General features: G+C 41.5%; 1 protein-coding gene across 2 annotated transcripts in view; it reads right to left on the bottom strand.

The window, feature by feature from the left end:
* Positions 1–256: 256 nt before the first annotated feature.
* Positions 257–25,819, bottom strand: part of acad9 (acyl-CoA dehydrogenase family, member 9) — a 71,552-nt gene continuing 45,989 nt past the window's right edge. For both annotated transcript variants that reach the window (XM_041870470.2, XM_041870471.2), the window contains 3 exons: positions 14,701–14,829; positions 2,274–2,346; positions 257–763 (listed from right to left, as the gene is read on the bottom strand). In XM_041870470.2, the coding sequence (XP_041726404.1) occupies positions 663–763; positions 2,274–2,346; positions 14,701–14,829 (303 nt within the window). In that variant the 3' untranslated portion in view covers positions 257–662. The remainder of the gene's footprint in view (positions 764–2,273; positions 2,347–14,700; positions 14,830–25,819) is intronic.

The raw sequence follows: 25,819 nt of genomic DNA, 5'->3' as shown, positions 1-25,819 counted from the left end.
AGGGCACCATTTGGGACTGAAACCACACTATGAATAGGGCACCATTTGGACGTACCATCAGACTGAAACCACACTATGAATAGGGCACCATTTGGGACTGAAATCACACTATGAATAGGGCACCATTTGGACATACCATCAGACTGAAATCACACTATGAATAGGGCACCATTTGGGACTGAAACCACACTATGAATAGGGCCCCATTTGGGACTGAAACCACACTATGAATAGAAGAAGCACTACGGATGACAGATTTTGAAAAAATCAACACTTTAATAAATGCCCAGTACCCTACAGCTACTGTTCACTTCAACCAAAACACCATCAGTAGAAGAACAAGGTCATTACAGTCATTCGTTGTTATAAATGATATACAGAATTAAATTAACATCATATAAAGTGTTGCTTCAGAACTGAGGAGTTAGTTATTGCTAGTTCACAACACCAGAGTAGAGGCATGTCGCCATGGATGGAACTTCAGGGTCACAGGACACCGAGGTCTGTCCCAAATGGCACCCGCATTCCTTTATAGTGCACTACTTTTAGCCAGAGCCACATAGGGCTGCTACATATGGTTCTGGCCCAAAGTAGTGCACTACATAGGGAATAGGGCACCATTACAGACAGCCCTGCGTGTCTCCTCCAGTTCTGTTCAGGTTCTAGAAGGTTCTGTCCAGAGGGTGAGAACAGATATAGGCTCTCTTCTCCAGAACCTCCCTGGCGATCTTCTTAATGTTCTCATCTTGGTTCTCAGGAGAATCTGGAACCAATAGAACATTCATTAGCCTACACACACACACTACACACCCTTCATTACACACACACACACACACCCTTCATTAAACACACACTAACCTACAACTATTGATCTGATAAAACAATATACCAATGTTTTCTCTCTGAGGACTGGCTGGCTGACTGTGTATTGAGGGGAGGGGAATTAAGAAAAAGCTTGCTAGTTCGAATCCCCGAGCTGACAAGGTAAAACATCTGTCAATGTGCCCTTGAGCAACGCACTTAACCCTAATGGCTCCAGGGTCACTGTTGGAGGTGTCAGGGATAGTTGGGATATGCAAAAATAAAACATTTCCAATATACACATGAGTACATGTAAGCACCCCACAATGAGCCCTGGTCAAAAGTAGAGCACTATTAAGGGAATAGGGTACTAACTCTGTCCTCCTCACTAACGGCACCTCCTCCTCACTAACGGCACCTCCTCCTCACTCCTCTGAGAGGGGAACGGCACCTCCTCCTCACTCCTCTGAGAGGGGAACGGCCCCTCCTACTCACTCCTCTGAGAGGGGAACGGCACCTCCTACTCACTCCTCTGAGAGGGGAACGGCCCCTCCTACTCACTCCTCTGAGAGGGGAACGGCCCCTCCTCCTCACTCCTCTGAGAGGGGAACGGCCCCTCCTACTCACTTACGGCACCTCCTCCTCACTCCTCTGAGAGGGGAACGGCCCCTCCTCCTCACTCCTCTGAGAGGGGAACGGCACCTCCTCTGGATAAATGTAACTCTGTCCTACTCACTCCTCTGAGAGGGGAACGGCACCTCCTCTGGATAAATGTAACTCTGTCCTACTCACTCCTCTGAGAGGGGAACGGCACCTCCTCTGGATAAATGTAACTCTGTCCTACTCACTCCTCTGAGAGGGGAACGGCACCTCCTCTGGATAAATGTAACTCTGTCCTACTCACTCCTCTGTAGCTGAGATATCCAGTAGTTGTTCTTGTTTGCTGGGCTCCCTGCCTGTGCCATTAAACCCCTACAACTTATCCAGAACGCTGCAGCCCGTCTGGTGTTCAACATTCCAGTTGAGGCTTGCATCTGCTACAAGACCATGGTGCTTGCCTACGGAGCTGTGAGGGGAACGGCACCTCCGTACCTTCAGGCTCTGATCAGTCCCTACACCCAAACGAGGGCATTGCGTTCATCCACCTCTGGCCTGCTGGCTCCCCTTCCTCTATGGAAGCACAGTTCCCGCTCAGCCCAGTCAAAGCTATTCGCTGCTCTGGCACCCCAATGGTGGAACAAGCTCCCTCACGACGCCAGGACAGCGGAGTCACTCACCACCTTCCGGAGACACTTGAAACCCCACCTCTTTAAGGAATACCTGGAATAGTATAAAGTAATCCTTCCCCCTCTCAATAAAAATAAATTTAAAAAAAGGAGTGGTTGTCCCACTGGCTATCCTAAGTTGAATGCACCACTTTGTAAGTCGCTCTGGAGAAGAGCGTCTGCTAAATGACGTAAATGTATACTGACTCCTCTGTAGCTGAGTTATCCAGTAGTTGTTCTTGAAGAAGGCGTCGGTGCAGAACGTATTGGCCAGCAGCACCTAGAAGAATAGAAGCTCTCACTTAGTTCATCACACTACAGAATATATGAGGAAGGTAAACAATTAAACAACCAAAACTAAACAGAATGGGAGCAATCATACTACGCTTTTGGTTATTGTAGCACCCAATAAGCTTCAAGACATATCAAATCATAGAAGTATTACCATGGTGTTAGATCCTACTGCATGAGTTGATTCATACTACTGCATGAGTTGATTCATACTACTGCATGTGTTGATTCATACTACTGCATGTGTTGATTCATACTACTGCATGTGTTGATTCATACTACTGCATGTGTTGATTCATACTACTGCATGAGTTGATTCATCCTACTGCATGTGTTGATTCATACTACTGCATGAGTTGATTCATACTTCTGATACTGTATAGATACTGATACTGTAGTGATCCACTGTGTGTGAACCACAACCAGTCATTGTTATGCAACATAGATATTAAGCTGAGAGCAACAATGAGATCCACATGAGAAGTAAAGACTGGTAGCATGTCTCTGTATCCACTGCCTGTTGTCTCAGATCTCTGTAGCCACCGCCTGTTGTCTCAGATCTCTGCAGCCACCGCCTGTTGTCTCAGATCTCTGCAGCCACCGCCTGTTGTCTCAGATCTCTGCAGCCACCGCCTGTTGTCTCAGATCTCTGTAGCCACCGCCTGTTGTCTCAGATCTCTGCAGCCACCGCCTGTTGTCTCAGATCTCTGTAGCCACCGCCTGTTGTCTCAGATCTCTGCAGCCACTGCCTGTTGTCTCAGATCTCTGTAGCCACCGCCTGTTGTCTCAGATCTCTGCAGCCACCGCCTGTTGTCTCAGATCTCTGTAGCCACCGCCTGTTGTCTCAGATCTCTGCAGCCACTGCCTGTTGTCTCAGATCTCTGTAGCCACCGCCTGTTGTCTCAGATCTCTGTAGCCACTGCCTGTTGTCTCAGATCTCTGTAGCCACCGCCTGTTGTCTCAGATCTCTGCAGCCACTGCCTGTTGTCTCAGATCTCTGTAGCCACCGCCTGTTGTCTCAGATCTCTGTAGCCACCGCCTGTTGTCTCAGATCTCTGTATCCACCGCCTGTTGTCTCAGATCTCAGGAAACCATTTCTTCAATAGGCACCAGAACAAGGCTGCTGGCACAGAGCCTTTCAGTCCAGTCCTATTCCCCACCAGAGGGGTATGCTACGACGCAGGTTTGAGGAGTTAGCGAGGTAACTTTGGTCAACTCTGAGTTCAACTCAGGATAACAGGTCATACAAAAGTGACTAACCTTTTAGCCAGGTAAATTTCTACGGCAACGAATCCTTCAGAACTAACCTGCTCCGGGGCAGGCTAACTCAGGGATAACTCCACATACCCTGAATGAAATGACAGCCACGAGTTGAGGACCAATTACATCAGATTCCCTTCCTCTTGCAAATATTTATCCACTTCATTTGAGGAAGACTGATTCAATATTTAATTAATTGTTTTTTTTTGTGTTAAAAAATGGTCATGTTAAAATATCACATTAGACATTTAGTAATGACAGAACGCATTTTAAACTTCACGCACTCTAACACTTTAGTATGACTTAAAACAATTATTCGAATCGATTGGAGTGGGGAAAAATTGTGCTTGTGCATTGATAAGCACACCAAAGTAATAAAATAAAAGACAGCACTTCTAAAAGCCTATTTCTCACCATAGCCTGCTGAACTTGTAAGATAACTTTTCTTTCATTTTGGTTTCAGCACAAACGTGGCACTGAATCGCCAATGGATTGATGTTTCAACATTGTCTCAATGAAGAGTTCGGCATTCGACTAGCCATTTTGCGACATGCATGCGCAGTTACAAGCCTACTAGAGTTAGCGGCAGGCAGACGACAATTAAGCATTAACTGGAATCTGGTTAGCTTTAGAAAATCCTGAGTAGATCTAGCTTGCTTCGTAGGATACCCCTCTGGTGCCCTTAGAGTTCCTCAATGAGCTTGACACGTTGATACTCATTTCCTGACGATGGCTCACCACTCATTGTACTGTGCAACTTCAACCTACGACGTCTGCCTTCGATTAATTTCTTTCCAACTCCTTGCCTCTTTTGACCTCACCCTTTTCCAGTCCCCTCCCACTCACAAGGCGGGCAATACACAACCTTATCCTTACTAGAAGCTGTTCGCTACTAATCTCACTGCAACCTCCCTCTAGGTCTCTGATCACTACTTTAACTTTTCTGTCTCCCTTTCCTCCTACCCTCCAACGCCACTCAGCCCCAGATAGTCTACCTTCGCTCTCTCTCTCCTCTTCTATAATTTTCCCTTCTGCTAAATTCTTCTCCCTCCTGTCTCCTCAAATCAATATCAAATCAAAGTTTATTGGTCGTGTACACATTTAGCAGATGTTATTGCGGGTGTAGTGAAATGCTTGTGTTTCTAGCTCCAACAGTTAAGTAATATCGAACAATATATTTTTTTTAATAAACACACATCAAGAAAAAATAAGAAATCAGAATGAGCAATGTCAGAGACCAGAATATAAATATATACATAATGGTGTGTAAAGACAGTATATGAACACAAAAAGGTGTGTACAGTAGTAGTTATATAGGATGAACCATGACTAGAATACAGTATATACATATAAAGTGGGTAAAACAATATGTAAACATTTATGTAAAAAGTGACCAGTGCAGGGTAGAATACCGGGTGGTAACCGGCTAGTTTTGACTAAAGGTTCAAGTCGTGACTGTTTAACCCATCAGAGTCCAAGCCCTGTCTAAGCCGGGGGAGGGGTTCTACTAAGCTATATGGAATTGTTTTAAGAAGGTCATACCAAGGATCATAAAAAAGTATATAAAAATATATATATTTGATGAACATTTTTATTTGGGCTTACTGCTATTAGCCCATAGAAAGGCATTGAATAACAGATTCACTACATGGAACAACAGATAGTCCTTACTGCTATTAGCCCATAGAAAGGCATTGAATAACAGATTCACTACATGGAACAACATATGGTCCCCCCAAAAAATAACCTAAAGGAAGTTTGTTCTGAAGTGTCTGTCCAATATCTGAGAGGTAAGAAAGATCAGGAAACATTCGCAAATGTACAGTGGGGAAAAAAAGTATTTAGTCAGCCACCAATTGTGCATGTTCTCCCACTTAAAAAGATGAGAGAGGCCTGTAATTTTCATCATAGGTACACGTCAACTATGACAGACAAATTGAGAAAAAAAATTATCCAGAAAATCACATTGTAGGATTTTTAATGAATTTATTTGCAAATTATGGTGGAAAATAAGTATTTGGTCACCTACAAACAAGCAAGATTTCTGGCTCTCACAGACCTGTAACTTCTTCTTTAAGAGGCTCCTCTGTCCTCCACTCGTTACCTGTATTAATGGCACCTGTTTGAACTTGTTATCAGTATAAAAGACACCTGTCCACAACCTCAAACAGTCACACTCCAAACTCCACTATGGCCAAGTCCAAAGAGCTGTCAAAGGACACCAGAAACAAAATTGTAGACCTGCACCAGCCTGGGAAGACTGAATCTGCAATAGGTAAGCAGCTTGGTTTGAAGAAATCAACTGTGGGAGCAATTATTAGGAAATGGAAGACATACAAGACCACTGATAATCTCCCTCGATCTGGGACTCCACGCAAGATCTCACCCCGTGGGGTCAAAATGATCACAAGAACGGTGAGCAAAAATCCCAGAACCACACGGGGGGACCTAGTGAATGACCTGCAGAGAGCTGGGACCAAAGTAACAAAGCCTACCATCAGTAACACACTACGCCCCAGGGACTCAAATCCTGCAGTGCTAGACGTGTCCCCCCTGCTTAAGCCAGTACATGTCCAGGCCCGTCTGAAGTTTGCTAGAGTGCATTTGGATGATCCAGAAGAGGATTGGGAGAATGTCATATGGTCAGATGAAACCAAAATATAACTTTTTGGTAAAAACTCAACTCGTCGTGTTTGGAGGACAAAGAATGCTGAGTTGCATCCAAAGAACACCATACCTACTGTGAAGCATGGGGGTGGAAACATCATGCTTTGGGGCTGTTTTTCTGCAAAGGGACCAGGACGACTGATCCGTGTAAAGGAAAGAATGAATGGGGCCATGTATCGTGAGATTGAGTGAAAACCTCCTTCCATCAGCAAGGGCATTGAAGATGAAACGTGGCTGGGTCTTTTAGCATGACAATGATCCCAAACTCACCGCCCAGGCAACGAAGGAGTGGCTTCGTAAGAAGCATTTCAAGGTCCTGGAGTGGCCTAGCCAGTCTCCAGATCTCAACCCCATAGAAAATCTTTGGAGGGAGTTGAAAGTCTGTGTTGCCCAGCGACAGCCCCAAAACATCACTGCTCTAGAGGAGATCTGCATGGAGGAATGGGCCAAAATACCAGCAACAGTGTGTGAAAACCTTGTGAAGGCTTACAGAAAACGTTTGACCTGTGTCATTGCCAACAAAGGGTATATAACAAAGTATTGAGAAACTTTTGTTATTGACCAAATACTTCTTTTCCACCATAATTTGCAAATAAATTCATAAAAAAATCCTACAATGTGATTTTCTGGATTTTTTTTCTCATTTTGTCTGTCATAGTTGACGTGTACCTATGATGAAAATTACAGGCCTCTCTCATCTTTTTAAGTGGGAGAACTTGCACAATTGGTGGCTGACTAAATACTTTTTTCCCCCACTGTAGCTCAGTTGTTAAAGCATGGCGCTTGCAACACCAGGGTTGTGGGTTCGTTTCCCACGGGGGGCCAGTATGAAAAATGTATGCACTCACTAACTGTAAGTCGCTCTGGATAAGAGCGTCTGCTAAATGACTAAAATGTAAAAATGTTTTATTTTAATTTTTTACATGTATTTAACCCCTTATTTTTGGCACTAAACAGTCTCCATACAGACCCCTTCCCTTTTCCCACATTTTGTTACAGCCTTAACTATTTTGTTGCCTTACAACCTGGAATTAAAATGGATTTTGGGGGAGTTTGTATCATTTGATTTACACAACATGCCTACCACTTTGAAGATGCAAATGTTTTTGTTGTTGTTGTGAAACAAACAAGAAATAAGACCAAAAAAAATAGAAAACTTGAGCGTGCATAACTATTCACCCCCCCAAAGTTAATACTTTTTAGAGCCACCTTTTGCAGCAATTACAGCTGCAAGTCTCTTGGGGTATGTCTCTATAAGCTTGGCACATCTAGCCACTGGGATTTTTGCCCATTCTTCAAGGCAAAACTGCTCCAGCTCCTTCAAGTTGGATGGGTTCCGCTGGTGTACAGCAATCTTTAAGTCATACCACAGATTCTCAATTGGATTGAGGTCTGGGCTTTGACTAGGCCATTCCAAGACATTTACATGTTTCCCCTTAAACCACTTGAGTGCTGCTTTAGCAGTATGCTTAGGGTCATTGTCCTGAAGATGAACCTCCATCCCAGTCTCAAATCTCTGGAAGACTGAAACAGGTTTCACTCAATAATTTCCCTGTATTTAGCGCCATCCATCATTCCTTCAATTCTGACCAGTTTCCCAGTCCCTGCCGATGAAAAACATCCCCACAGCATGATGCTGCCACCACCATGCTTCACTGTGGGGATGGTGTTCTCGGGGTGATGAGAGGTATTGGGTTTGCGCCAGACATAGTGTTTTCCTTGATGGCCAAAAAGCTAGATTTTAGTCTCATCTGACCAGAGTACCTTCTTCCATATGTTTGGGGAGTCTCCCACATGCCTTTTGGCGAACACCAAACATGATAGCTTATTTTCTTCTTTAAGCAATGGTTTTTTTCTGGCCACTCTTCTGTAAAGCCCAGCTCTGTGGAGTGTACGGCTTAAAGTGGTCCTATGGAAAGATACTTCAATCTCCGCTGTGGAGCTTTGCAGCTCCTTCAGGGTTATCTTTGGTCTCTTTGTTGCCTCTCTGATTAATGCCCTCCTTGCCTGGTCCGTGAGTTTTGGTGGGCGGGATGTTCAAAGTTTCTGATATTTTTTTTATAACTCAGCTCTGATCTGTACTTCTCCACAACTTTGTCCCTGACCTGTTTGGAGAGCTCCTTGGTCTTCATGGTGCTGCTTGCTTGGTGGTGTTGCAGACTCTTGGGCCTTTCAGAACAGGTGTATATATACACTGAGATCCTGTGACACTTAAATAAAGTCCACCTGTGTGCAATCTAACTAATTATGTGACTTCTGAAGGTAATTGGTTGCACCAGATCTTATTTAGGGGCTTCATAGCAAAGGGGGTGAATACATATGCACGTTTCCGTTTATTTATTTTTTTGAATATTTTGAAACTTCACTTCACCAATTTGGACTATTTTGTGTATGTCCATTACATGAAATCCAAATAAAAATCCATTTAAATTACAGGTTGTAATGCAACAAAATAGGAAAAACACCAAGGGGGTGAATACTTTTTCAGAGCAAAAGCCAAGCCATGAGGTCGAAGGAATTGTCATTGGCGTGCCGAGACAGATTTGTGTCGAGTACCAAAAACATCCTGCAGCATTGAAGGTCCCCAAGAACACAGTGGCCTCCATCATTCTTAAATGGAAGAAGTTTGGAACCACCAAGACTCTTCCTAGAGCTGGCCGCCCGTCCAAACTGAGAAATCGGGGGAGAAGGGCCTTGGTCAGGGAGGTGACCAAGAACATGATGGTCACTCTGACAGAGCTCCAGAGTTCCTCTGTGGAGATGGGAGAACCTTCCAGAAGGACAACCATCTCTGCAGCACTCCACCAATCAGGCCTTTATAGTAGAGTGGCCAGACGGAAGCCACTCCTCAGTAAAAGGCACAACAGCCCGCTTGGAGTTTGCCAAAAGGCACCTAAAGAAACCAGATTGTCTGGTCTGATGAAACTAAGATTGAACTCTTTGGCCTGAATGCCAAGTGTCACGTCTGGAGGAAACCTGGCACCATCCCTACGGTGAAGCATGGTGGTGGCAGCATCATGCTGTGGGGATGTTTTTCAGCGGCAGGGACTGAGAGACTAGTCAGGATCGAGGCAAAGATGAACGGAGCAAAGTACAGAGAGATCCTTGATGAAAACCTGCTCCAGAGCGCTCAGGACCACAGACTGGAGTGAAAGTTCACCTTCCAACAGGACAACAACCCTAAGCACACAGCCAAGACAACGCAGGAGTGGCTTCGAGACAAGTCTATGAATGTCCTTGAGTGGCCCAGCCAGAGCACGGACTTAAACCTGATCGAACATCTCTGGAGAGTCCTGAAAATAGCTGTGCAGCAACGCTCCCCATCCAACCTGACAGAGCTTGAGAGGATCTGCAGAGAAGAATGGGAGAAACTCCCCAAATACAGGTGTACCAAGCTTGTAGCGTCATACCCAAGAAGACTTGAGGCTGTAATAGCTGCCAAAGGTGCTTCAACAAAGTGCTGAGTAAATGTTCTGAATACTTATGTAAAATGTGATATTTCAGTTACCAATTGTTTTTTTGGTGACTATGGTCCCAGCTGCCTTGAGATCATTGACAAGATCCTCCCGTGTAGTTCTGGGCTGATTCCTCACCGTTCTCATGATCATTGCAACTCCACGAGGTGAGATCTTGCATGGAAACCCAGGCCGAGGGAGATTGACAGTTATTTTGTGTTTCTTCCATTTGCGAATAATCACACCAACTGTTGTCACCTTCTCACCAAGCTGCTTGGCGATGGTCTTGTAGCCCATTCCAGCCTTGTGTAGGTCTACAATCTTGTCCCTGACATCCTTGGAGAGCTCTTTGGTCTTGGCCATGGTGGAGAGTTTGGAATCTGATTGATTGATTGCTTCTGTGGACAGGTGTCTTTTATACAGGTAACAAACTGAAATTAGGAGCACTCCCTTTAAGAGTGTGCTCCTAATCTCAGCTCGTTACCTGTATAAAAGACACCTGGGAGCCATAAATCTTTCTGATTGAGAGGGGGTCAAATACTTATTTCCCTCATTAAAATGCAAATCAATTTATAACATTGCGTTTCTCTGGATTTTTGTCGTTGTAATTCTGTCTCTCACTGTTAAAATAAACCTACCATTAAAATTAGACTGATCATGTCTTTGTCAGTGGGCAAACGTACAAAATCAGCAGGGGATCAAATACTTTTTTCCCCTCACTGTATAATGTGCCAATCTCAGTGAAATAATCCATTGTGGAGGCCTAGACTAAAAGCCAATTTATGATTGATCAAAAAATCTGGAGGGTGTGACGCAATTGCGGAGCATCTCCATGCGCCTCCCAAATCTTGCTCTGTATCGCTCCGCATTGACGGTAGGTGGGTACATCCTGTATAAACACAAACTCACTTCCTTGACAACAGCTTTGCACTGCTCTGCGTAGCGCAGGAAGTATGAATGCCCTGACTTCTGCTGAGGCCATATCACTATAAATGCTACATGACCAATGCAGATGTCGGATTAACCATGCGACCAGATGCACAATGCACTTCTCCCTCCACAATGCACTTCTCCCTCCACAATGCACTTCTCCCTCCACAATGCACTTCTCCCTCCACAATGCACTTCTCCCTCCACAATGCACTTCTCCCTCCACAATGCACTTCTCCCTCCACAATGCACTTCTCCCTCCACAATGCACTTCTCCCTCCACAATGCACTTCTCCCTCCAGAATGCACTTCTCCCTCCAGAATGCACTTCTCCCTCCACAATGCACTTCTCCCTCCACAATGCACTTCTCTCTCCAGAATGCACTTCTCCCTCCAGAATGCACTTCTCCCTCCACAATGCACTTCTCCCTCCACAATGCACTTCTCTCTCCAGAATGCACTTCTCCCTCCACAATGCACTTCTCCCTCCACAATGCACTTCTCCCTCCACAATGCACTTCTCCCTCCACAATGCACTTCTCCCTCCAGAATGCACTTCTCCCTCCAGAATGCACTTCTCCCTCCACAATGCACTTCTCCCTCCAGAATGGACTTCTCCCTCCACAATGCACTTCTCCCTCCAGAATGCACTTCTCCCTCCAGAATGCACTTCTCCCTCCAGAATGCACTTCTCCCTCCAGAATGCACTTCTCCCTCCAGAATGCACTTCTCCCTCCAGAATGCACTTCTCCCTCCAGAATGCACTTCTCTTCTCCATTCATTGTTTCATAACTTTGTGTGAATTGTTTGCATTTGATTGTTTGTTTATATCAAGATCTCACCTCGGCCTGGGGCTCCATGCCAGATCTCACCTCGGCCTGGGGCTCCATGCAAGATCTCACCTCGGCCTGGGGCTCCATGCAAGATCTCACCTCGGCCTGGGGCTCCATGCAAGATCTCACCTCGGCCTGGGGCTCCATGCCAGATCTCACCTCGGCCTGGGGCTCCATGCAAGATCTCACCTCGGCCTGGGGCTCCATGCCAGATCTCACCTCGGCCTGGGGCTCCATGCCAGATCTCACCTCGGCCTGGGGCTCCATGCAAGATCTCACCTCGGCCTGGGGCTCCATGCAAGATCTCACCTCGTGGAGTTGCAATGATCATGAGAACAGTGAGGAATCAGCCCAGAACTACACGGGAGGATCTTGTCAATGATCTCAAGGCAGCTGGGACCATAGTCACCAAGAAAACAATTGGTAACACACTACGCCGTGAAGGACTGAAATCCTGCAGCGCCCGCAAGGTCCCCCTGCTCAAGAAAGCACGTATACAGGCCCATCTGAAGTTTGCCAATGAACATCTGAATGATTCAGAGGAGAACTGGGTGAAAGTGTTGTGGTCAGATGAGACCAAAATGGAGCTCTTTGGCATCAACTCAACTCGCCGTGTTTGGAGGAGGAGGAATGCTGCCTATGACCCCAAGAACACCATCCCCACCGTCAAACATGGAGGTGGAAACATTATGCTTTGGGGGTGTTTTTTCTGCTAAGGGGACAGGACAACTTCACAGCATCAAAGGGACGATGGACGGGTCCATGTACCATCAAATCTTGGGTCAGAACCTCCTTCCCTCAGCCAGGGCATTGAAAATGGGTCGTGGATGGGTATTCCAGCATGACAATGACCCAAAACACACAGCCAAGGCAACAAAGGAATGGCTCAAGAAGAAGTACATTAAGGTCCTGGAGTGGCCTAGCCAGTCTCCAGACCTTAATCCCATAGAAAATCTGTGGAGGGAGCTGAAGGTTCGAGTTGCCAAACGTCAGCCTCGAAACCTTAATGACTTGGAGAAGATCTGCAAAGAGGAGTGGAACAAAATCCCTCCTGAGATGTGTGCAAACCTAGTGTATAGTATATAGTACAGTATTACCTCCTGGTCATAGTTCCTGAGCCCTACAGAGATATAGTGTATAGTATAGTAGAGTTTTACCTCCTGGTCATAGTTCCTGAGCCCTATAGAGATATAGTATATAGTACAGTATTACCTCCTGGTCATAGTTCCTGAGCCCTATAGAGATATAGTGTATAGTATAGTACAGTATTACCTCCTGGTCATAGTTCCTGAGCCCTATAGAGATATAGTGTATAGTATAGTACAGTATTACCTCCTGGTCATAGTTCCTGAGCCCTATAGAGATATAGTGTATAGTATAGTAGAGTATTACCTCCTGGTCATAGTTCCTGAGCCCTATAGAGATATAGTGTATAGTATAGTAGAGTATTACCTCCTGGTCATAGTTCCTGAGCCCTATAGAGATATAGTGTATAGTATAGTACAGTATTACCTCCTGGTCATAGTTCCTGAGCCCTATAGAGATATAGTGTATAGTATAGTAGAGTATTACCTCCTGGTCATAGTTCCTGAGCCCTATAGAGATATAGTGTATAGTATAGTAGAGTATTACCTCCTGGTCATAGTTCCTGAGCCCTATAGAGATATAGTGTATAGTATAGTACAGTATTATCTCCTGGTCATAGTTCCTGAGCCCTATAGAGATATAGTGTATAGTATAGTACAGTATTACCTCCTGGTCATAGTTCCTGAGCCCTATAGAGATATAGTGTATAGTATAGTACAGTATTACCTCCTGGTCATAGTTCCTGAGCCCTATAGAGATATAGTGTATAGTATAGTACAGTATTACCTCCTGGTCATAGTTCCTGAGCCCTATAGAGATATAGTGTATAGTATAGTAGAGTATTACCTCCTGGTCATAGTTCCTGAGCCCTATAGAGATATAGTGTATAGTACAGCACAGTATTACCTCCTGGTCATAGTTCCTGAGCCCTATAGAGATATAGTGTATAGTATAGTAGAGTATTACCTACTGGTCATAGTTCCTGAGCCCTATAGAGATATAGTGTATAGTGTATAGTACAGTATTACCTCCTGGTCATAGTTCCTGAGCCCTATAGAGATATAGTGTATAGTATAGTACAGTATTACCTCCTGGTCATAGTTCCTGAGCCCTATAGAGATATAGTGTATAGTATAGTAGAGTATTACCTCCTGGTCATAGTTCCTGAGCCCTATAGAGATATAGTGTATAGTATAGTACAGTATTACCTCCTGGTCATAGTTCCTGAGCCCTATAGAGATATAGTGTATAGTATATAGTATAGTATTACCTCCTGGTCATAGTTCCTGAGCCCTATAGAGATATAGTGTATAGTATAGTACAGTATTACCTCCTGGTCATAGTTCCTGAGCCCTATAGAGATAAAGTGCCATGAAAAAGTATTTGTCCCCTTTCTGATTGTCTCTATTGTAGAATATTTTTGATACTGAATGTTATCAGATCTTCAACCAACACCTAATATTAGATAAAGGGAACCTGAATGAACAAATTAGTCAAAAGTGACACTTATTTCATTTATTTAATAAACAAAGTTATGCAACACCCAACGCCCCTTTGCGAAAAAGTAATTGCCCCCTTACATTCAATAACTGGTTGTGCCACCTTTAGCTGCAACTACTGTTGATCAGTCTAACATCGCTGTGGAGGAATTTTGGCCCACTCTTCCATGCAGAACTGCTTTAACTCAGCAACACTTGACCTGCTCGTTTCAAGTCCTGCCACAACATCTCAATTGGGATTAGGTCTGGACTTTGACTAGGCCATTCCAAAACTTCAAATTTGCTTATTTTTAGCCATTTTCTGTAGACTTGATTGTGTGTTTTGGATCATTGTCTTGCTGCATGACCCAGCTGCGCTTCAGCTTCAGCTCACAGACGGATGGTCTGACATTCTCCTGTAGAATTCTCTGATACAGAGCAGAATTCATGGTTCCTTCTATTAAGGCAAGTCGTCCAGGTCCTGAGGCAGCAAAGCATCCCCAAACCATCACAGGTTCTTAATGTGGAATGCAGTGCTTGATTTTCGCCAGACGTGGCGAAAATCAGAAAGGTGGAAAAACTTTTTCACGGCACTGTATATCTACTAGATGGCAATCGTATAGTAGAGTATTACCTCATGGTCGTGGTTCCTGAGCCCTATAGAGATAGATCTACTAGATCGTGATAGGACGGCGGTCATGGCGTACAGGTTGATCAGGACATCAGCAACACGCTTCAGGATCAGCTGCTCCTCTACTATCGTCTGGAGGAACAGAAAGACACGTATATAGTAGAGTAGAGTATAGTATAGTATAGTAGAGTATAATAGAGTATAGTATAGTTAGATACAGGTATATAGTACAGTAGAGTACAGTAGAGTATAGTATAGTTAGATACAGGTATATAGTACAGTAGAGTACAGTAGAGTATAGTATAGTATAGTTAGATACAGGTATATAGTATAGTAGAGTATAGTAGAGTATAGTATAGTTAGATACAGGTATATAGTACAGTAGAGTACAGTAGAGTATAGTATAGTTAGATACAGGTATATAGTACAGTAGAGTATAGTAGAGTATAGTATAGTTAGATACATGTATATAGTACAGTAGAGTATAGTATAGTATAGTATAGTTAGATACAGGTATATAGTACAGTAGAGTACAGTAGAGTATAGTAGAGTATAGGTAGATACAGGTATATAGTACAGTAGAGTATAGTATAGTTAGATACAGGTATATAGTACAGTAGAGTACAGTAGAGTATAGTATAGTTAGATACAGGTATATAGTACAGTAGAGTATAGTAGAGTATAGTATAGTTAGATACAGGTATATAGTACAGTAGAGTATAGTAGAGTATAGTAGAGTATAGTTAGATACAGGTATATAGTACAGTAGAGTATAGTATAGTTAGATACAGGTATATAGTACAGTAGAGTACAGTAGAGTATAGTATAGTTAGATACAGGTATATAGTACAGTAGAGTATAGTAGAGTATAGTATAGTTAGACACATGTATATAGTACAGTAGAGTACAGTAGAGTATAGTATAGTTAGATACAGGTATATAGTACAGTAGAGTATAGTATAGTGTAGTTAGACACAGGTATACAGTAAAGTAGAGTATAGTAGAGTATAGTTAGACACAGGTATATAGTACATTAGAGTATAGTAGAGTATAGTATAGTTAGACACAGGTATATAGTACAGTAGAGTACAGTATAGTTAGATACAGGTATATAGTACAGTGGAGTATAGTATAGTATAGTTAGATACAGGTATATAGTACAGTAGAGTATAGTATAGTTAGATACAGGTATATAGTACAGTAGAGTATAGTAGAGTATAGTATAGTTAGACACAGGTATATAGTACAGTAGAGTATAGTATAGTATAGTATAGTTAGATACAGGTATATAGTACAGTAGAGTACAGTATAGTTAGATACAGGTATATAGTACAGTAGAGTATAGTATAGTGAGATACAGGTATATAGTACAGTAGAGTATAGTAGAGTATAGTATAGTTAGACACAGGTATATAGTACAGTAGAGTAGAGTATAGTATAGTTAGATACAGGTATATAGTACAGTAGAGTATAGTATAGTATAGTTAGATACAGGTATATAGTACAGTAGAGTATAGTATAGTTAGATACAGGTATATAGTATAGTATAGTATAGTTAGATACAGGTATATAGTACAGTAGAGTACAGTAGAGTATAGTATAGTTAGATACAGGTATATAGTACATTAGAGTATAGTATAGTTAGATACAGGTATATAGTACAGTAGAGTACAGTAGAGTATAGTATAGTTAGATACAGGTATGGGTATATAGTACAGTAGAGTATAGTATAATATAGTATAGTTAGATACATGTATATAGTAGAGTAGAGTATAGTAGAGTATAGTATAGTTAGACGCAGGTATATAGTACAGTAGATTATAGTATATTATAGTATAGTTAGATACAGGTATATAGTACAGTAGAGTACAGTAGAGTATAGTATAGTTAGATACATGTATATAGTAGAGTAAAGTATAGTAGAGTATAGTTAGACGCAGGTATATAGTACAGTAGAGTATAGTATATTATAGTATAGTTAGATACATGTATATAGTACAGTAGAGTATAGTATAGTATAGTATAGTTAGATACAGGTATATAGTACAGTAGAGTATAGTATAGTTAGATACAGGTATATAGTACAGTAGAGTATAGTATAGTTAGATACATGTATATAGTACAGTAGAGTATAGTATAGTTAGATACAGGTATATAGTACAGTAGAGTATAGTAAAGTATAGTATAGTTAGATACAGGTATATAGTACAGTAGAGTATAGTATAGTATAGTTAGATACAGGTATATAGTACAGTAGAGTATAGTAGAGTATAGTATAGTTAGACACAGGTATATAGTACAGTAGAGTATAGTATAGTTAGATACAGGTATATAGTACAGTAGAGTACAGTAGAGTATAGTATAGTTAGATACAGGTATATAGTACAGTAGAGTATAGTATAGTTAGATACAGGTATATAGTACAGTACAGTATAGTATAGTTAGATACAGTTATATAGTACAGTACAGTAGAGTATAGTATAGTTAGATACAGGTATATAGTACAGTATAGTATAGTAGAGTATAGTATAGTATAGTTAGATACAGGTATATGGTAGAGTATAGTATAGTATAGTTAGATACAGGTATATAGTACAGTAGAGTACAGTAGAGTATAGTATAGTTAGATACAGGTATATAGTACAGTAGAGTATAGTATAGTTAGATACAGGTATATAGTACAGTAGAGTATAGTAGAGTATATTATAGTATAGTTAGATACAGGTATATAGTACAGTACAGTAGAGTATAGTATAGTTAGATACAGTTATATAGTACAGTACAGTAGAGTATAGTATAGTTAGATACAGGTATATAGTACAGTAGAGTACAGTATAGTATAGTATAGTTAGATACAGGTATATAGTAGAGTAGAGTATAGTATAGTTAGACGCAGGTATATAGTACAGTATAGTATAGTATATTATAGTATAGTTAGATACAGGTATATAGTACAGTGGAGTATAGTATAGTTAGACACAGGTATATAGTACAGTAGAGTATAGTATAGTATAGTTAGATACAGGTATATAGTACAGTATAGTATAGTTAGATACAGGTATATAGTACAGTAGAGTACAGTAGAATATAGTATAGTTAGATACAGGTATATAGTACAGTAGAGTATAGTACAGTTAGATACAGGTATATAGTACAGTAGAGTACAGTAGAGTATAGTATAGTTAGATACAGGTATATAGTACAGTAGAGTATAGTATATTTAGATACAGTTATATAGTACAGTACAGTAGAGTAGAGTATAGTTAGATACAGGTATATAGTACAGTAGAGTATAGTAGAGTATAGTATAGTTAGATACAGGTATATAGTACAGTAGAGTATAGTATAGTTAGATACAGGTATATAGTACAGTAGAGTATAGTAGAGTATAGTATAGTTAGATACAGGTATATAGTACAGTAGAGTATAGTATAGTTAGATACAGGTATATAGTACAGTAGAGTATAGTATAGTTAGATACAGGTATATAGTACAGTAGAGTATAGTATAGTTAGATACAGGTATATAGTACAGTATAGTACAGTAGAGTATAGTATAGTATAGTTAGACAGGTATATAGTAGAGTATAGTATAGTTAGATACAGGTATATAGTACAGTAGAGTATAGTATAGTTAGATACAGGTATATAGTACAGTAGAGTATAGTAGAGTATAGTATAGTTAGATACAGGTATATAGTACAGTAGAGTATAGTATAGTACAGTATAGTTAGATACAGGTATATAGTACAGTAGAGTATAGTAGAGTATAGTATAGTTAGATACAGGTATATAGTAGAGTATAGTATAGTTAGATACAGGTATATAGTACAGTAGAGTATAGTAGAGTATAGTATAGTATAGTTAGACAGGTATATAGTACAGTATAGTACAGTAGAGTATAGTATAGTTAGATACAGGTATATAGTAGAGTATAGTATAGTTAGATACAGGTATATAGTAGAGTATAGTATAGTTAGACACAGGTATACAGTGCCCTCTACTAATATTGGCACCCTTGGTAAATATGAGCAAAACGGGCTGTGAATTTAAAGAAAAAATTGTTTATCCTCTTGGTCTTTCATTCAAAATATTCACAGAAATCTAACCTTTAATTAAAGTAAAATAATTGAAAGAAAAAAATAATTCTTATCATAAAACAAATATTTTTTCTCAAATATATGTTTGCCACAATTATTGGCACCCCTTCATTCAATACTTTGTGCAACCTCCCTTTGCCAAAATAACAGCTCAGAGTCTTCTCCTATAATGCGTAATGAGTTTGGAGAACACATGGCAAGGGATCTGAGACCATTCCTCCATACAGAATCTCTCCAGAGCCTTCAGATTCCGAGGTCCACGCTTGGTGGACTCTCCTGTTCAGCTCATCCCACAGGTTTTCTATGGGGATTAGGTCAGGGGACTGGGATGGCCATGGCAAAACCTGGATTCTGTGGTCAGAGAACCATTTTTGTGTTGATTTTGAGGTATGCTTTGGATCATTGTCCTGCTGGAAGATCCAACCACGGCCCAGTTTAAGCTTCCAAGCAGAGGCAGTCAGGTTTTGATGTAATAACCTGAGTCCATGATACCATGTATCCTAACAAGTTGTCCAGGGCCTTTGGAAGACAAAACAGCCCCACAACATCAAAGATCCACCACCATACTTCAGTGTGGATGAGGACCATTTCTGCATGGCTATCTTTCTGTCTACGCCAAACCCACCTCTGGTGTTTGTTTCCAAAAAGCTATATTTTGGTCTCATCTGACTATAGAACCCAGTCCCATTGAAAGTTCCAGTAACATTTGGCAAACTGTAGGCGCTTGAGTTTGTTGAAGGCTTTTCTATGGCAACCCTCCCAAACAACTTGTGGTTATGTAGGTGGCGTCTGATCGTAGTTTTGGAGACTTTCTCACCCCAAGACCCAGCTAACGTCTGCAATTCTCCAGCTGGGATCCGTGGAGATTTTTTGGCCACTCGAACCATCCTCCTCACTGTGCATGGGGTCAATATAGACACACGTCCTCTTCCAGGCCGATTGTTAACATCTCCAGTTGCTTTAAACTTCTTAATTATTGCCCTGATAGTGGAAATGGGCATTTTCAACTGTTGAGCTATTTTTTTTATAGACATTTCCTGATTTGTGCAGCTCAACAACCTTTTGTCGCACATCATTACTGTATTCTTGGGTCTTTCCCATAATGATGGATGACTATGAGAACTTGGCCTGTGTGTCACCTCATATTTATACCCCAGTGAAACAGGAAGTCATGGCTTACCACTTAAGTGTACCTAATCACTCAGGTGAACTTAAAAACATAAAATATGAATGGGAATAAACTTCAGTTAGATTTTACTGAAAATAATTTGTAGGGGTGCCAATAATTGTGGCACACATGTTTCGGAGTAAAATATTTATTTAATATTAATTTTTTTCAATCATTTTACTTCAATTAAAGGTTAGATTTTTGTGAATATTTTGAATGAAAGACCAAGAGGATAAACAGCAAATAAAAACATTTCACAGCCTGTTTTGCTCAGATTTACCAAGTGTGCCAATATCAGCGGAGGGCACTGTATATCAGAGTATAGTTAGACACAGGTATATATATCAGAGTATAGTATAGTATATATATTAGTATAGTTAGACACGGGTATACAGCAGAGTATAGTAGAGTATAGTATAGTATAATTAGACACATGTATAAATCAGAATTTTGTGGTCCTCTGTAGCTCAGCTGGTAGAGCAAGGCGCTTGTAACGCCAAGGTAGTGGGTTCAATCCCCGGGACCACCCATGCACAAAAATGTATGCACGCATGACTGTAAGTCGCTTTGGATAAAAGCGTCTGCTAAATGGCATATTATTATATTATAGTACAGTAGAATATATAGTTTAGTATAGTTAGACACAGGTATATAGCAGAGTATAGTAGAGTATAGTATATAGTTTAGTATAGTTAGACACGGGTATATAGCAGAGTATAGTAGAGTATAGTATAGAGTTTAGTATAGTTAGACACTCTAACTGTTTTAAAAAGTCACCATTGGCCTCATGGTGAAATCTCTGAGCAGTTTCCTTCCTCTCCGGCAACTGAGTTAGGAAGGACGCCTGTATCTTTGTAGTGACTGGGTATATTGATACACCAACCAAAGTGTAATTAATAACTTCACCATTCTCAAAGGGAAATTCAATGTCTGCTTTTCTATTTTCACCCATCTACCAATAGGGTGCCTTTCTTTGCGAGGCATTGGTTTGTTTGAAATTCACTGCTAGACTGAGGGACCTTACAGCAAATGTTTACTCCTGAACTTATTTAGGCTTGCCATAACAAAGGGGTTGAATACTACATTACAGCTATTCATTTAATTGATTTGTAGAAATGTCTAAAACCATAATTTCAATTTGACATTATGGGATATTGTGTGTAGGCCAGTAACACAAAATCCCAATTTAATCCATTTTAAATTTAACACAACAAAATGTGGAAAAAGGTGTGAATACTTTCTGAAAGAACAATCCATTATAATGTATACACAGTTTTGATTTGGTTTTAGTCATTTTAAGGAATATTGAGTTCTTTTTTTGTCACTGGCCTACACACAATACCCCATAATGTCAAATTGAAATTATGGTTTTAGAAATTATTACAAATGAAAAGCTGACATGTCTTGAGTCAATAAGTATTCAACCCCTTTGTTATGGCAAGCCTAAATAAATTCAGGAGTAAACATGTGCATAACAAGACACATAATAAGTTGCATGGACTCACTCTCTGGGCAACTTTCACTGGGGACTTTACTACCCCCCCAGTTTTATCATTGCACTGTGATACAAAACGTGGCACCGGTGTGCGGACGCCTCAGAGTAGACGGGTAGGCTGTTTTCCGGTTTCCGCCGGCTGGATTTAGGACCGCATGGACAACACAGAGAGTGCGGACAGGCTGGCTGTGTGAAGCCAAAGCTTTTGAAAGCCTGGTGTAAGGGACCAGCATGGGAGAGATGAACAGAGGCAGCTGCTGTCTGTGTTGCGCTTTTTCTCCGAGTTGTAAAGGCAAGAAGAGCTGAAACTGGCTAATCTTTAGTTGACTGATCTAGCTGTCAAGGTAACTACTGTTTGACAGAAGAAGAAGAAAAAGTTTTCATTCCCAGTGCTTAGCTAGTAGTGTACGTGTTATGTTAGCCAATGTTTCATCCCCTCTCGACTGAAGTGAATGAACTACTAGCAGCTAGCTAGCTAGTAGCTACCGCAGCCAGTTCAGCTCTAGCTAGCCGCTAGCTATCTGTCAGGTAGATGTATCATTAGCTAGAGCTAACCAGCTCTCTAACTGGCTATTATTTTTGCCTCAATCACATTAGACCTGAATCAAACGAAGAAACCAGCGGCCAAACGATTGAATACCGACATATTCAGATGTTTCTTCAGCGCAATGTGAGTTTCTATTAGTCAGTATAGCAATGTAACGTTATAGATCTGTAATTTTCCCTGGCTAATTCCCTACTTTTAACACTGACACTGTATAAACAGCTCTACATATATATATTGTGACGTCACGAGAGGCTACACAGCTTTCAGCGGGATTGCTCCAGTAGTGCAAGGAGACAAGGTTCAAACAAAACAAGGATTTTATTATAGGTCTTGGGAAATTAACGAAAATATAACAAAATTCTGTTCTCTTGTGGCTCTTTAAGGGTTAACAGTTCAGGGATGTCTCTTCCACATCCAAAATCATAATTCTCACTCGCTCAGATAACTTTTCCCCAGCCTTACTGTAGTCCACGTTGCAGCTAGTGGCCAACCCAGCAAAAAGTCCTTCCAAATGTCTCTCACGTATTTCCACAGGTGCATATATCCAAAGGTGAGTATTTCCCAAAGGTAAGTATCTCCAAATCCTTATATTCCTCATGGAAGTGGACGTGCAGCACTCTTGTCCTCCAGAGAGCCCAGGTTGGAGACTGTGTCTCTTCCCTTCCCACACACTCCCTCAGTGTGTCTCTTCCCTTCCCAAACCTTCAGCTCATCAGCTCCTCATTTGTTTCAGCTGCGTGGGAAGATTGGCCATAGAGGGGTGGAGTTCCCGACCATACCAGCAGATGGAGCCATAGCTGTCTGGGTTTGCAGCCACCTCAGGGGGATGTAACGTCCCTCCAGGACACAGCCTCTCGTGACATCACAATATATATATATATATATATAATGTATACAGTGCATTCGGAAAGTATTCAGAACCCTTGACTTTTTCCACATTTTGTTATGTTACAGCCTTATTCTAAAATTGATTTAATAAAAATAAAAATCTCAATCTACACACAATACCCCATAATGACAAAGCAAAAACAGGTTTTTAGAATTTCTTAGAATTGTCAGTAGAGCTCCAAGACAGGATTGTGTCGAGGCACAGATCTGGGGAAGGGTACCAAAAGAACACAGTGGCCTCCATCATTCTTAAATGGAAAAAGTTTGGAACCACCAAGACTCTTCCTAGAGCTGGCCAAGACTCTTCCTAGAGCTGGCCGCCCGGCCAAACTGAGCAATCGGGGAAGAAGGGCCTTGGACAGGGAGGTGACCAAGAACCTGATGGTCCCTGTTCCTCTGTTGAGATGGGAGAAACTTCCAGAGGGACAACCATATCTGGAGCACTCCACCAATCAGGCCTTTATGGTAGAGTGGCCAGACGGAAGCCAATCCTCAGTAAAATGCACGACAGCCCGCTTGGAGTTTGCCAAAAGGCACCTAAAGGACTCTCAGACCATGAGATTCTTGGGTCTGATGAAACCAAGATTGAACTCTTTGGCCTGAATGTGAAGCGTCACGTCTGGAGGAAACCTGGCACCATCCCTACGGTGAAGCATGGTGGTGGCAGCATCATGCTGTGGGGATGTTTTTCAGCGGCAGGGACTGGGAGACTAGTCAGGATCGAGGGGAAGATGAACGGAGCAAAGTACAGTGAGATCCTTGATGAAAACCTGATCCAGAGCGCTCAGGACCTCAGACTGGGGCGAAGGTTCACCTTCCAACAGGACATCAACACTAAGCACACAGCCAAGACAACGGAGGAGTGGCTTCTGGACAAGTCTCTGAATGTCCTTGAGTGGCCCAGCCAGAGCCGGACTTGAACCCGATCGAACATCTCTGGAGATACCTGAAAATAACTGTGCAGCAACGTTCCCCATCCAACCTGACAGAGCTTGAAAGGATCTGCAGAGAAGAATGGGAGAAACTCCCCAAATACAGGTGTGCCAAGCTTGTAGCGTCATACCAAAGAAGACTTGAAGCTGTAATCACTGCGAAAGGTGCTTCAACAAAGTACTGAGTAATGGGTCTGCATACTCATGTAAATGTGATAGTTTTTTTTTTATTTAGAATACATTTGAAGAAATTTCTAAAAACCAGTTTTTGCTTTGTCATTATGGGGTATTGTGTGTAGATTTATGAGGGAAAAAAACAATGTAATCCATTTTAGAATAAGGCTGTAACGTAACAAAATGTGGAAAAAGTCAAGGGGTCTGAATACTTTCCGAATGCACTGTAAATTTACACCAAGGTAATTCTTTGTCTTATCTAAACAGGATCAGATGGTGACAGGGGTCTCATCAGGCTCAGGCAGCCAGGGGCGGCACAGAGGTTAACTTTTCCAGATACAACACTTTATTCTCTCTGTGCAGCAAACACTGGACAAGCAAGAAGCTTCAAAGATTGAAACTATTTTAAGGCAGTCTGACAAACCTCTAAAGTTGATTTCCAAACTGTATCAGGGGTTGATAGAGCCTTTTCAAAACATGTCAAACAAAAAATGTGAGGAAGACCTGGTAGACGCTATTGATGATGATGAATGGATGCAGATGTTCCAATGCCCCGTCATCTTCATATCATCTCAGACATAAATTACTGCAGTTGAAGACCATCCATAGAACGTACTATATGCCAGTGAAACTGAATAACATATTCTGCTGGAGGTGAATAACACTAAAGGGGATATATTTGCATATGTTATGGTCTTGTGAATTCCGGCAAAGAGTATGTTCTTTTATCTCAGCATGTCTACAGATTCTCCCTTCTTCCTGTTTTTGTTTGATTGGAAATGTTGACCCTGGAGACTGTTATCAAAAGAAACAGTATAACCTAGCATTTATAGCAGCTAAGAAATGCATTGCCATTAATTGGAAGGTTGGTTATCCTCCCACAATGTCACAATGGATGGCAGAAATGTCAAGTCATGCATCACTAGATTATATTTATTACCAGATTAAGGGTCTACTGGGCAACTTTCATAAGGTCTGGATGCCTTCTATGGAATACAGTAGGACTAAAGGAGTCTGTCCTGAAAACAGGCCCACGTCAGGGGAGGTCTGGATGCCTTCTATGGAATACAGTAGGACTAAAGGAGTCTGTCCTGAAAACAGGCCCACGTCAGGGGAGGTCTGGATGCCTTCTATGGAATACAGTAGGACTAAAGGAGTCTGTCCTGAAAACAGGCCCACGTACTCGGGAGAGGTCGTGTTTTTCTCTAGCTGGAGGTAAGCAGGAGGTAAGCTTCTCATATGGTGTTGAGTAAAGCTTAACCATGTATTAGATCGTAGGTAGGTAGTTAGCTGTAGTTAGGTATTGTATTTATCATAGGTTAGTATTGTTGTTATTGTAGGTTTCCGTAGGTAATTGTAGGTTAGTATCGAAGCACGAGGCTAGCTAGCTAGCGGGTAGCTACTGGTAACGATTAGCAACGCTGGAGAGCTGGTTCCAATGTTAATGTAGTGCTAGCCAACGTTTAATTTTTTGCTTAACCATGTATTAGATCGTAGGTAGGTAGTTTAGCCCTAGTTAGGTATTGTATTTATTATAGGTTAGTATTGTTGTTATTGTAGGTTTCCGTAGGTAATTGTAGGTTAGTATCGAAGCACGAGGCTAGCTAGCTAGCGGGTTGCTACTGGTAACGATTAGCAACGCTAGAGAGCTGGTTCCAATGTTAATGTAGTGCTAGCCAACGTTTAATTTTTGCTTAACCATGCATTAGATCGTAGGTAGGTAGTTAGCCGTAGTTAGGTATTGTATTTATTATAGGTTAGTATTGTTGTTATTGTAGGTTTCCGTAGGTAATTGTAGGTTAGTATCGAAGCACGAGGC

This window comes from Coregonus clupeaformis, unplaced genomic scaffold, assembly GCF_020615455.1.
Source record: "Coregonus clupeaformis isolate EN_2021a unplaced genomic scaffold, ASM2061545v1 scaf0373, whole genome shotgun sequence".
In the NCBI taxonomy this organism is placed as follows: domain Eukaryota; kingdom Metazoa; phylum Chordata; class Actinopteri; order Salmoniformes; family Salmonidae; genus Coregonus; species Coregonus clupeaformis.
Note: the sequence above shows the minus strand (reverse complement) of the source record. Positions and strands in the feature narration are given on the sequence as shown.